General features: G+C 38.7%; 1 protein-coding gene across 6 annotated transcripts in view; it reads right to left on the bottom strand.

Annotated features, from left to right (window-relative positions):
• The window catches only part of mtus1a (microtubule associated tumor suppressor 1a), a 34,510-nt gene that overhangs the window by 13,837 nt on the left and 6,720 nt on the right, over positions 1-13,953 (bottom strand). For all 6 annotated transcript variants that reach the window (XM_041797323.1, XM_041797321.1, XM_041797324.1 and 3 more), the window contains 4 exons: positions 9,930-10,145; positions 8,529-8,621; positions 7,929-8,045; positions 186-403 (listed from right to left, as the gene is read on the bottom strand). In XM_041797323.1, coding sequence (XP_041653257.1) covers positions 186-403; positions 7,929-8,045; positions 8,529-8,621; positions 9,930-10,145 — 644 coding nt within the window. The remainder of the gene's footprint in view (positions 1-185; positions 404-7,928; positions 8,046-8,528; positions 8,622-9,929; positions 10,146-13,953) is intronic.

The following is a 13,953-nucleotide window of genomic DNA, read 5'->3' as shown; positions in this document are numbered from 1 at the left end:
CAGCACTCAAACTAGGCAAGGTGAATTTATCTCCAGAAATGTTATGATTACTGCTACCTGTGTTGTTTATCTTTATTCTATTATTTTGTCTAAAAGATCTAAAATGGAAAGTGATCATACTTTGTTCTTTAATCACAAAATAAAGAATCCCCCACCACAAAAACAACAGCAGCAAAAAAACTCACCTCAGATAGAGTTTGCTGCAAGACGATAGCAACTGCCTCAAATCTGCGATCACCTGCTGCCAGTAGCTCTCTGAGCTGGTCAGTACTCTGGTCCTTTGTTACACCCTCGGTCACATTTGCTGGTACCACATCTGGAGGACCATTACTCTTGTTGGGTTGGGGTGCGTGTTGCTGAGGCTGATGTGGGCGGTAGTTGGTCTTGGGTTTGCTCTTGTCCACTGCAAAAGAGCATATGTTCATCATCATCATATCCTTCTCCATACTGTCTGAGTGGTCTGACAGCAGCACCATCCACCATATACACTCACGTCAGGGTTACAGACACATTTAGCTCCAAGTGTCAAAGTCCTGGGTATTTTTGCTGTCCAGAAATGTTCTGTCCGACTAGTCAGTCTGATAGCTCCCAGTGTTGCTTCTCGGACTGCGTATGTGTAAACAGGGCCTTTGGGAACATTCGTTTTCCATAGCCTAAATTAATCTACAATTTGCAGACACTGGTCACAAGGGACCATTTATTCTAGCGAGGCTGTGCTACTGTAGTTTTGATTTACATCACCAATATAAATACATCACCACCATACCATAGCTAGCATCAGTCCTACTATTAAAGAATATTTGACACAATGACCGGACTCTACAGAACTTAATTTACTGCAGAGTGTTAAAGAGGTGAAGAGGGGGAAGCCAAAAACTTCTTTGAAACTGAACATATGTTTTTAAGTTCTTCCCCAAAGGACAGCTGCTTTGACTACAATGGGTTTGCAGCTTAGCAGAGACACTGGCATGAAACATACTCAGGATACCAGAGATTGGAATACACTGAACCACCAACAACCTGTGGAAATACTCACTCAGCTCTGTATGCTGTTTAAGTTGACAACTGAGCCTATTACGATTAATTAGCAAAATATAGATTTAGATTCCTAAATTAGTTTCTTAAGTAGAACTAATGTATTTAATTTCAGCTCAGTATTTAAAATCTTACAGCAATGTAGTCACAATCCCAGTCCATTAAGTATTTTTAGACTTGTCCCTTGTGAGCCATAAAACTTGGAGCATGTTCAAAGTTAAGTCTAGATATAATTGTATCATTTAAGAATATCCCAACATTCAGTAGGAACTCCACTGTACAGTTGTGAGATATTAAAAAAAATGGGTTACCTTTAAAAATAATTCCTTGCAGCTGCTATTGGCAGAAAGGGTGCATAAACCAAACAGAAGCAAATCTTTTTTGTCCAACAACTGTAGACAGCTCACTGAACCCTGGTCTGATTGGGCCAACATACTGTAATATCTATGAAAGAAAAACAGTCCTGGCAGTTTTGGCTGAGAACTCTGAGGTCATACCCTATTGGGCCATAATAAATACAAGGGAGAAGAGGGGCAAACAAGGAACAGGGTAGCAAAAAGACCAGACTGGTAGAAATAAAATTACAAAATAAAATGGAAGAGTAGACAGCAAGACAAAAAGATAGACAGTGCCCTTAAGGGGAACAAAATTAAAATGATACTATACTTATACAAACGGCATGACTAAGATAAATGAAACTCCTTTGTTAAGGTAGAATACGGTTAAGGTAAGAATTCTGGTGCAAATTATGCCTTAATTAAACAGAAAAAGCTTATTTAAGAACAATTAAGCACATGGATATCTTCTTCTCTTTTTCATCATATTCCTGTAGACGATAAGAAATGTCAAAACAAAGCCTTTTTTAATGATAAAGCCTAACAGCTGTGCAGCTCAGCTTTCAGTTACTGTTAAAATACAGTTTTCTAAATATATGAAAAGCTTTTACTTAAATTAGAATGCCCCCTGCTGGTTGTGGAAAGAGCACAAAGACACAGAAAACAGTCAAGACTGGGTACACAGTAAAGCTCAGCTTATTGACAGACTAAGGATGTCAAGGTACTACCATTATGTTACCATCATGTTGTTAAAATATCACTTAGGCTTAGAAATATTTTCCACTAAAACTGAAGTAAAACGGAGTTATTCAACTTAACTATTTGCTTGGCCTACTCAACATTTAACAAAAACGATTATTTTATTGCCTGGTGTCATTTTAGATACTTTAATAAGGAACCCCACTATTAGTTTGACTATCAGTTTGACAGGCAGACATAATTCAACTGAATTAAAAAAAAAAAATGCCTCACACTTAAATGATTCAACGTGACAAAGGTACGAGCTTCTGAGAAAATGTAAGAGGTGGGCAAATAACTTAGAGATTATATAGTGAAAAAACAGTCTAATTTTAAGGCACAAAAGATATATTTGCTTCAACATCATATTTATTTCTTTTTACCCCTGAATGAATTCTGACTTTGAAGTACAATTCAGAAGGCTTACAGATTTTTCCAGTTATGTGGCACAAGAAGACCTGCAAATAATTTCATCAAAATATCCAAATACAAGTTTGACACACATTGCCCTCTTTATTCCATACTGAAATAACAGCGATATCTTTGAAGGGAGATTTCATGGTGGCACGAAGTGTGATGAACCACGAGAGCCCTCACAATCACACACTTGTGCTAAGATGACATAGATGACACAATGCTAGACAATTATTCTCAGTGTGTCATTCCAAAGGCTCTGCTTGTGTCAAACCCATAAACAAAAGTGTTTATTCCATTTAACTTCTAATCCTATCGAACCTCTGGGATCATATAGGTTACCCTATTTGGTAGAAAATAGAAAACTAGGAAAAGATCATTTAAAAAGGAAGATAGTGTGTTTCTACAAACCTGTTCAGCAACTACAACATGGTTCCTACACAGTTCAACTGGGAAACCAAGAACCAAAATAACCTTGGTACATCTCAGGGTGAAACAGGAGCACACCATTTAAAACCCCATGTATGTGTTTTGAAGGAAAAAAAATGACAGTTATACAAGGTTCCCACAAAAGTTAGGCTCTCTCAATGTTTCAAACTTAGTTTTAAAAAGGAGCCAATTTTTGCACAAAATGGCTTTCAATCCAAGATTTGTATCTTAAAATACTTCTGTCCAGGGTCATGTTTTGGCAAACAAGGTAGGTGAATGAAAGATGAACCCCCTGTTTTGCAACTAGCAAGTAGCCTTACTAAAAATAGATTTCTCTAACAGCTAACTGCACTGGTCTTAGCATGAGGCAAACAGAAATAGTTTTGGCAAAGATACAAATGAACAGCAAACCAAAAAACATGAAAATGTCAGCAGAAACTGTTGTGACTAAAACAACAGACAGACCTGCTTGGAAAACCACAGCGTTCTTCCTGCACCCTGACAGCAGCTGAATGTTTCGGAGTAATCCCTTGGCTGTCAGACGCACGTGGATGTTTGACAGGGATAGCTTCGGAGACCATAACATCTCTCAGACGCAAAGCAAGATGCCAACTGTTTCAAGCAAACGTAATATTAAAAAAAAAATAAAGTGTCCAAAAGCAGAAGCTTGATGCTGGCTATGAACCACATGCCATTTCACCCCTCAGTTCATCATCACTATGGTTGCATAAGTGCTGACAGACAGAATAAACACATCTGTAAGTGACCAATAGTACAAGTTACTCCACAGAAAAAGCTTGTGGAAAAGTGAATGCACCCAGTTCAGCATGGCAGGTCTCCCAATCAAAAGATGCAGAGAAGGTTAAAGGCTAGCCAGTGGCATGTGGCAGGGCCCAATAATGGGAAAGAGGCAGAATTAAAAAGAAAAAAAAAACATAAAAATCCTTTAATCCTCTTGGTAGAGCCAGGATTCAGCTTTTCACCAAACATATAAATCTCTCACAGCAGAGTAAAGCTGCATCTCCAAGCTTGATGATGAGCCAGGATGCTAGAAAAGGAGCAGGGGAGGACAGAGAGGAGTGGGAGGAGCAAGCAGCACAACTGCAACCAATGGGAGATTAATCTAACCCCCATTCGTCCTCTTGTTTACCCTCTCTTCCCTGTGTTACTAGCAGAAGGATGACATGAGATTGAGAGATGAGAGAGACTTGCTTTGGCATGGTTTTATATGAAACTGAGCTATAAAAAGCTTAGCTGACACAGCTAATCATAAAAATGTGTCTACAGCTTTGATGAAAGACTTATCTAATTCCTAGACTCAGATTGCTGTGGTGGCTAATTTTGTGTGGTACAATGCAGCATATCTATCAAACATCATTTCTGAATGAGAGAATGGAGAAACTATTCTAAAAAACACAGTATATAAGTTTAGTACACTCAAAAAAAACAACAACATGTCTGTTACATGAATCTAAGTCTAACATGTAGCTTCTATTATATAAAATCAAGTTTTATGGTTGAACACTTTTAAATCATGTAGTTTTAACATAACATGCAACAACTTAAAATTTACTAGACTAATTTATGTTAACACAACCTAATTCTAATGAGTTCAAATTGCAAATCACCTCTGCTTACATCTCCAGATCGGTAGGCGGCAGTAATGTGCATATTCTTGATTAGGAGTACCCCTCTCTATTTTATATCAATCAAAGACCAAAAAAGGTGTGTCCCTCCCCCCTCCCTGGCAAAGTGGAGGAGCAGTCATCTTAAGATGAAACATCCCGTGTGGAACAAGTTAAGCTTAATCCTTTATCATCCATCAAACAGAAAACAATGAGGGTGCTGAACTCTTATCAACAGTTAGTTATTGTCTTCTTCTGCATTTTGGATGATTTTTTTTCGTTATTGAGTGTTTTATTAGAGTTTATTAAATTGCTGTATATATATACATACTGTGTCAAAACTATTTTATTTTCTGAATAATTACTGTTATGTCCATTTTCATATGATAAAAAGGTAATCTCTTAACCTGAAGCATAAAATTAAGTAACTCCTAATCATATTATAGTGATCCAGGAAGCAGCTGCTTGGAGCAGGGACTTCTGGGATTGTTTTGTGCAAAAGAATTCACTCTTCTACTGTTCTATACTGTTCATGCTTCATTGCAAAGTTATAATCATGCATGTTTTGTTTATTGGTTCATGTTTTTTGGGGAAAATGTTTTTTCAAGTACAACACTGTGAGTGAAGGGGTTAATGCTGCAGACTACGCTGTCTGTATGCGTCTGTATTTGTGATTTATATAAAAGAAAGCTTGTTGAACTTATTGCATAAGTGCTTGCTTGACTCATTCAGGTTGTGTTGAACCATTTTTCATCACAGCTTACCACAATATTGTACAAGTTTAAAGGGCCTTAGGCAATCACGTTGGTGGGTTACATTTATTCTTATAAATCTGATTGGCTTGAACCATGGTAATTAAGTAACAGTAACACAAATACATCATGTTGACCCAACATATTTACATTTAGGTCACTCGACAAAATTGTTTCTGGCTAAGTTAACGCATTTTATTTGGGTGGAACTACTTTGTGTACTGGATGATCAGTGACACCCTCCACAAGGAGCCACAGAAGGTCACTCCTGAAAGGGCAGGCTGTTCTCAGAGGCTGTATCAAAGCATATTCATGGAAAGTTGACTGTAAGGGAAAGTGTGGTAAGAAAAGGTGCACAATAAACAGGAATAACTGCAGCCTTCAGAGCATTGTCAAACAAAATGGAACTCAGGGGAGTTTAACAATGAGTGGACTAAAGCTGGAATCAAGTGCCACCACACACAGACATATCCAGGAAATGGGCTACAAGTGTTGTGTTCTTAGTATCAAGCCACTCCTGAACCACAGACATCCCAAGATTCTCACCTGGTCTAAGGAGAAAAAGAACTGGACCTTTGCTCAGTAGTCCAAAGCCCTGTCCAAAGCAATTCAAGAACAAATGAGAAACAAAGTGATTGAAATCTATCGGTCTGGAAAATGTTACAAAGCCATTTCCAAGGCTTTGGAACTCCAGCAAACAATGGTCAGAGCCATTATCCACAAATGGAGAAAACTGGGAACAGTGGTGAACCTTCCCAGGAGTGGCCGACCAAACAAAATTACTCCAGGAGTGCAATGATGACTCATCCAGGAGGTCACAAAAGAACCCAGAATGACATCCAAAGAACTGCAGGCCTCATTTGCCTCAGTGAAGGTCAGTGTTCATGACTGACACTGGGCAAAAATGGCATCATGGGAGAGTTCCAAGACCAAATCCACTGCTGACAAAAAGAACACAAAGGCTCGTCTCACATTTGCCAAGAAACATCTTGATGATCCCCAAGACTTTTGGAGAAATATTCTGTGGACTGATGAGTTCAGTTGAACTTTTTGAAAGCTGTGCTGCCAATTACATCTGGTGTAAAAATAATACAGCATTTGATAAAAAGAACATCATGCCAACAGTCAAACATGGTGGTGGCAGTGTGATGGTCTGGGGCTGCTTCGCTGCTTTAGGACCTGGACCACTTGTTGTAATTGATGGAACAATGAATTCTGCTGTCTACCAGAAAATCCTGAAGGCCAACGCTCAGCCATCAGTTCATGCCCTCAAGCTCAAGCGCTTTTGGGTTATGCAGCAGGTCAACAACCCAAGAAATACCAGCAAGTCCACCTCTGAATGGCTCAAAAAACCCCAAAAATTAAGGTTTTGGAGTGGCCAAGTCAAAGTCCGGACTTAAATCCAATTGAGATGCTGTGGTGTGACCTTAAATGGGCAGTTCATGCTGGAAAACCCTCCAATATGGCTGAGTTAAAACAATTCTGTGAAGAAGAGTGGGCCAAAATTCCTCTACAGCAATGTGAAAGACTCATCATCAATTATCAAAAACGCTTGATTTCAGTTATTGCTGCCAAGGGTGGCACAACTGGTTATTGGGTTCAGAGGGCAATGGTTTGATGATCCAAAACACTTATTTATGATATATATGCAAAAAATAAATAAATAAATAAATAAAAAATAAGGGTAAGCAAAGAAAAGTAAGGAGATAAAAAAAGAGCAACAAATGAAAGAAGACACCAGAAATGCTCAGACTAAGTGCTTTTAAAACACACGTCACATTTGCCCACTGAAATACACAAATACACAGAGGCTGCCATTAATGCATGGGTGAGTGCCCATCAAAATACCTAAACCAAACACACAGGGATTTGCTGCTGGCTTTACAAAAAAAAAAAAAAAAAAAGAAATCTGGGGTTCAGTGTCTTGCCTAAGGACACTTCTGACATCTAGACTTCAGGAGATGTGGAAAGAACCACGAACAACTCTTCTGTTTAGCCACAGCCACCCCAAGTTCCTAAATCACAGGAAACAAAGGCAAAGAAGAAATCGGTTCACCTACAGAATTTGCTAATTATAATCTAAAGATACTTCAACCTGAATTAAATAGATGCCAGGTTTTAACATGAAAGACATGGTGGAACAGGACAAAAATCTTGTACTTAAAATATTATGACAATGTTTAAATGTATAACCAGAAAAGCACTCGGAGAGTGCAGACCTCCGCCGTTAGCCCTATCTTCCAATAGTACAGAATCCATTAAAAAAAAATCCTGGATCCAGACAGTGATCCAGATCACTCCCAAAATCTGATCAGTTCTTCCTTATGCCATTTCTGACATTTCCTGAAAATTTCAACAAAATCCGTCCACAACTTTTTGAGTTATTAAAAAAAAATCCTGAACAAACCCAACCGATCACATAACCTCCTTGGCAGAGGTAATAACTATTAAGAAAAATAAACACTAAATTTTAAGTGGTCCAATGCATCATTTTTCAGTGAAAAGAAAAACAAGGGGGAAACACAGACATTGAAAGGACACAATTTGATTTGATCACAAGCTTGGTAAGTAAAACAATGTAAGAAGGAGTAAACCCTTACCAGGTCCACTAGAAGGTAGACAAAGCCTTGCAGAGGCATTCCTTTTGAGTGGACAGACAGTCAAATTTGGAGGTCCTTTGCTTGTTGGAGCAGCAGGTTTCAATCCTGTGGCAAAAGCTTTGAAAGGTACGAGATCAAGGTGGGACATGGGACATGAGCTAATTTGACCCATAATGTAGCACGAACACAGGCAACTAACTTAGCACAACCAAAGACTCCTTTTATGTTACAACCAGGCCAGGAGGTGTTATCAAATACACCAATTCAATAGAAACAAATGTGTGCATTACTTAATTTAATCAAGAACAAAGAGCCCTTGTCATATGTGGTTACCATACAATGGAAATGAGATTAAGAAGCTGCACTAGCTATTGTTTGTAGTTGAGTGTTTCAGGAGAGTTCAATCACTTTTACCAAAGGTAGATCATACAGAGGTGTTTTCCTATCATAGTGTGAGGATTTAATGTAAGATGTAAAATCATACTGAGTTGACAAAAAAAGATGTGGTCTCACCCATTTACTTTAAAATAGAGATCAGAAAGGAAGATTGAAATCTGATCTGGGTTAAAGCTCAATGCTCAAATTGACATTTTGACTCACCTGCTCTTGCTTTGTTCCCAGGGCTTGTAATGGGCTTTGCCTTTAGCACTGCAGCTCTAAATGGTGTTTGCTTTTGTGCAGCTCCTCCGGAAACTGTTCAAAAAATACAGACCGGTGAATTTTTTTCCAAGCAATTAAATACCTTTCTGCTATCAGTACATTACTGCTGTACGATTACAACTGATCCCACACCCATGAAGTAAGACCTCACTATTTTTTGTAATAAGACGGCTTTTGGAGAAAGTGAACAGACCATTTGTGTAACATAACCACCAGTCCAATAAGGAAGACAATTGTTGTTTTCAACTAAACTAAATAAAATTGAGGCAGAGAAGGATAAATTACATCAAAAAAGGGTGAGTGACCATCTGCAGTGGCTAGCAATGAAAACTATATCCAGCAAGCTAAACCTCTGATTGAAATAAAAAAAAAAATAGAAATAGGGAAGCTATTAACTTTCAGTCTTACTTACTTCTCCAAACCGTTCTAGGTTTTCTGCCACAGACAGCTATCAGAGGAATGATACAAAAGCGATATGATCCAATGAGCAGACATGTCAACAGGGTGAGATCACAGTTGGATGCTGCACTGCTCTGTGCCACTAGAGAAGTGTTGTTCAAAACCAGAGCTGGAAATTCAGTCCAAGTGCAGCTTCGAAGTCCAGTGTACCCAGCCATTTGACTTTACATTAAAAAAGAAAAATTAAAATAAAAAAAAGGCTTCTTTTCTGCACCTCAGACATCGGCTACGATGTATGTCTGCTCATTTTCCTCCAGGCAACACTGTGTGTGAACTGGAGTGGAATAGAATCAGTTGCCATAACAACCACACAAAGGGGGGTCGGTTCCCCCAGATTGAAAAATAGGTTCTATTAGCCAATCATCAATCTGCTGTTGAAGATGCTGAGCGGGATAGAGACAGTTCTCAATTTCTCAATACAACAGAGAAAGAGAAATTTAACCAAACTATAAAACTCAAATTAGAACCGTTTAAATCTCGTCAGACAAACAGAAAAAACAGACCCGGATTTAATTTCATTCATGATGTTTTGACAGACTCGAAATGCAATCTGTTACTTGCATAGATCCAGTAGGGAAGCAATAGGGACATATTTTGATTTTTTAAGATGCCAAGCTCTATTGATCTTGGCAGATGTGGCTGCATTAAAGATTTTTCCATGAGGAGATTAACATCTGAACCCTGCCTTTAAGTGGGTCACCCCTTGTAACAGCAGCCACTGATGTGTCCTTAAAAAGCCCAATAAACGTCATGATCCATACGAAACTAAACTCATACCTTCATTAAACAGCCTGTAGGACAAAACATCACATTTATAAAAAAAAAAAAAAAAACAGTCTTTCCTTGCACAATCCCCAAGCCCCCATTGTGTAATTCCAATACCTTCACTGTACTCTGTGTGAACACCGGGTTCAGCAAGGCCTTTGAATGGTCCCGGGGTCTTGCGCGGCAGTCTAGAAGCAGGAGTCGGCAGCAAACCCATGAGAGAGGAGCGAGTAGTAGTCTGAGGAGTTTGGCATCTGTTCAACTGGGGCTTTAGACTTGCTGATGATGAAGTTCCAATAAATGGCCCTCCTGGTGTCTGTATTTTCTGAGTACCTGTGATGCATCACAGAACAAACAAACATCTGACATCAAACTTCTTTAGGACACTGCAAACTTAGCTCAAAGTTGTACTGGGTAAAAGTACAAACAAATGCAATCAAAATGCCTACAGATCTATCCAACAGGCCATATTAGGACACAGATGCCAGCCCATCTTCTCTCATGACAGGTTGTTGTAGATAAAATGCCTTTGTAATTGGATAATGCAAAGCCATCTGTCTGAAAGGAACACTAGTGAAAGGCAAGGAAGCACAAACAAAACCATCAAAAACAACTCTGCCTATGAAGGGTTTTATGTAAAAATGGTAACTGACAGTTGTGCTTGTTTGCTACATTTATTACCAAAACTTAGCCATCTCACTCACTACAGCAAACATGCCTATTTTGATGAACTACAATCAAACTATAGAGATGTTGCTGTTCAAGCAAAATAATGCAGACTACAGTGTCCCTTTAGCTAGAGCATGAACAGCTTTCTGCTTTTAATTCCTGTGCTGATGTTACTTATTTAAAACTTTGTCACTTTGGCAATAATAAGCTCAGAACCTCCTTTTCTTTCCTCTGCTTTTTCTCCTTGTGTAGATAGCTTCCTAACAGCGTAAGACCCCCACCCCCACTGGCCCCTATGAGGAGAGAGGGGAGAGGATGTTATGAGTTTAAGCCAAAAAGAAGAGACCATCTACATCCAACTCTGCTTGGTGGAATGCCCTGAGCCCATCAGGGGAAGTAAGTCTGTCAAAGGAATGCTCAATGGCCCCCTCTGAAGGAGAGAGAGCTGTACTACAATCCAGTTCTACAGTTCTAGAGCTGTGTATTCAAGCAGAGCAGAGCAGTTCAGACCAGTAAAATACATTAAGCTGGTTGCTAGAGTGGAAAATATAGGACATCCTGTTTTTCTATTTTCGTCTTTCCTTTATAAACATAGCACAAAAAATAAGGAAATTTGTGTTTGGTAGATATTTTTTTGTTGTAACAATGATTCTTGGAAATTAATCTTATACCATTGGAAAACCTGTATATCTCCCATTTAAATGGTGCCACATTTGTAAAGAACATACATTTATGGGATGAGCAGCAGAGCTGAGTTTGTGGGTTGCACCCATGAAAAATTTGCCAAATCTTCTCTGCCAATGCAAAGCACCTTATTTTGCCACTGACTCTTGTTTGGTGGATTGGATGATTGAAGCCTAAAGACACAAGATATTGGCAATTAAACAATTTATTCATTTAACAAACAGGAGCCTTGGTAGCACGTGGAAGAACCATACAAAGCCACAACTGCCTGGCACCTCTTCCACATGCTGGTCACCATCCTTGTCAAACACTGCTGTGGGATGGCATCCATACTTCAACCAGCATTTGTCACAAGTCAGCCAACGTGGTTGTGATGGCTACTCTGGCACAGAAAGCACGCCCAAGCTGATCCCACAAGTGTTCAGTGGGATTCAGGTCAGGACTGCTGGCAGGCCAGTCTATCCTCTCCAAAATTCTGGAGGTAGTCTCTGATGAACCCCGTTCAGTGGGGGCCAGTATGTCATCTTGGAGGATAGAGTTCGGTCCCCGAGACTGTGGAGCTATGGGATTGCCACTGGTCGCAGAATCTCATCTTGATATCTCTCTGCATTGAGATTACCTCCAATAATGACAAGCCTTGGTTTTCCAGTGCAGGAGATGCTGCCCCACACCAGCACACTGCTTCCACCAAAAGAAGTTACTTTGTTGTCTTCTCCACACTTTGACCCTACGATCCAACTGCTATAGGCAGAATCTGGGCTCAACCCATAACGCAACTCAACATGTCCAGGCACCGTTCCTCTTCATGAATCTGCCATTGTCGGCCTCATCACAGATAGGGATGACAGGTCATACAGAAGACTCATCCAGGACTTTGTGGACTGGTGCCAGCGGAACCACCTCCAGATTAACACTGGAAAAACCAAGGAGCTGGTTGTGGACTTCTGTCAGTGCGACTGATTTCAATTATTTGGATGGCTGAGTGAATACTTTTGGCAATATAGTGTATCTCCAGCATCCAATCTGTAATATATACAACATGTACATAACAGCTTTAAATACTATTTATAATTTTCTAATTTAATAATAATAATAACTTTATTTATATAGCACTTTTAAAAACAATTTGTAAGTTACATTTTTATATTTACTATTTTGTATTATTCATAGTACTAACTGAAGGCTCTTTTTGCTGTCTTGCGTGCTTTGTCCACACCACTCTTGCTGCTGTAAATTTCCCCTTGGGGGACTCACAGAGAAACATTTTGTATATGGTGTGAATGGGGGAATGTGACATGCAGTGTAAAAGCACATTGAGAAGGCAGAAGAATAAAAAGAGCTGTAGAAAACCATTTACAAGTTAAATAGACATTAAACACAGCTCTTTCTGTACACAACACAGACAAGAATTTGGGAAACTCAAGCATTCTGCTTTGTTAAAAGCATAGAAATTTGAACGGTATTAAACAAATGAAAGAAATATTGGGATGAAAGGAATAAAACATCGGATCTGGAGTACATTTCATTATCTACAGTTGTTTATGGGTTTACATCATTTATGCTTTATGAATGCTAACAGAATATGTGTGGGTACTACAATCATTTTGATTCAACTTAATTTATTTCCCATCCGTTTTTTGATGTTCCTCATACAATCTAATCTACACTGGATGCATACCAGTACTCTATGGTGTTTTGGTCTCAAACTTAATATATCTTTTATGTACATTTGTTTCAATCTAAACTATTTTTCAAATCTTTCTTTTCTCTTTTATGTGAGTGGGTGAATGAATACCTATTGAAAAAACAAAGTGAGCTGCTGCGTTGGATGTATACGAAGGAAACATAAGGAATCGCAATGGAAAAGCAGGTTATAATAGTTAAAAGGGTGTTTATTGTGACTTACTGCAAATATTTGGTAAACACATTTACTGGTCAGCAGAGCTTGGCATATGGATGTAGATAATAATCAGAATTATTTTTCAAAAGATGATCAAAATCTCTGATCTATAATTTTTATTTTTGAATCCATACTGTGTTAACCCCGGCTGTTTTGTTTAGCTGAGTAAGAAGAAGTACCCACACTCTGCTCTTGCATGATAAAACTGATCATATACAAAATGAGCAACAAACACCATGATACCTCCTGTACTTTAAAGAGTTTGTCAAATAACCAGCTAAAATGCATGTCTCTGCCACAGATGCTTTTACTGTTAAATACTACTTGACCTAAATGAAGTTACACATTTACAGATTTCCACAGTGAGACAGTGGTAATTTATCAAAAAATGTTGATAATTTGCAGGTCTGAAGCAGTCTGTGGGTCTTTGTAGATGTAATGTGGTTGGACAAAATCTTGTACTGGATCACTGAGACACTTTCAAGTGCTGCAAACTTGAAATGATAAGCTAAACGTCTTCACTTATATCATAGTCAGTGGTCTTACAGATCCATAAATTGTAAGTAATGTGTTGGATCATAAATGGTTAACATGATCTGAATCCCAAGAACCATAGTTTCTAGTTATGTATGGCATGGTATTTAAACACAGCAGTTGTGTAAATAAGCATGATTTTGGGAAGAAATGGTGGTTAGACCATCTGACTTTCAACATGTTTTAATGTCAACATCGATGTTAACTTCCATTAACTTGGAACAGAGTTAATAGATTATCTGCTTTCAGTGTTTACATACCGTAATTGTTAATGGATTATTGACAATGGAAATTCAATTTTTAAGTTAGTGTGCAACTCTGATGGTCAGCTTTTCCTTTTTCAGCAGATGCACT

Source organism: Cheilinus undulatus, linkage group 10, assembly GCF_018320785.1.
Source record: "Cheilinus undulatus linkage group 10, ASM1832078v1, whole genome shotgun sequence".
Taxonomy (NCBI): Eukaryota; Metazoa; Chordata; class Actinopteri; order Labriformes; family Labridae; genus Cheilinus; species Cheilinus undulatus.
Note: the sequence above shows the minus strand (reverse complement) of the source record. Positions and strands in the feature narration are given on the sequence as shown.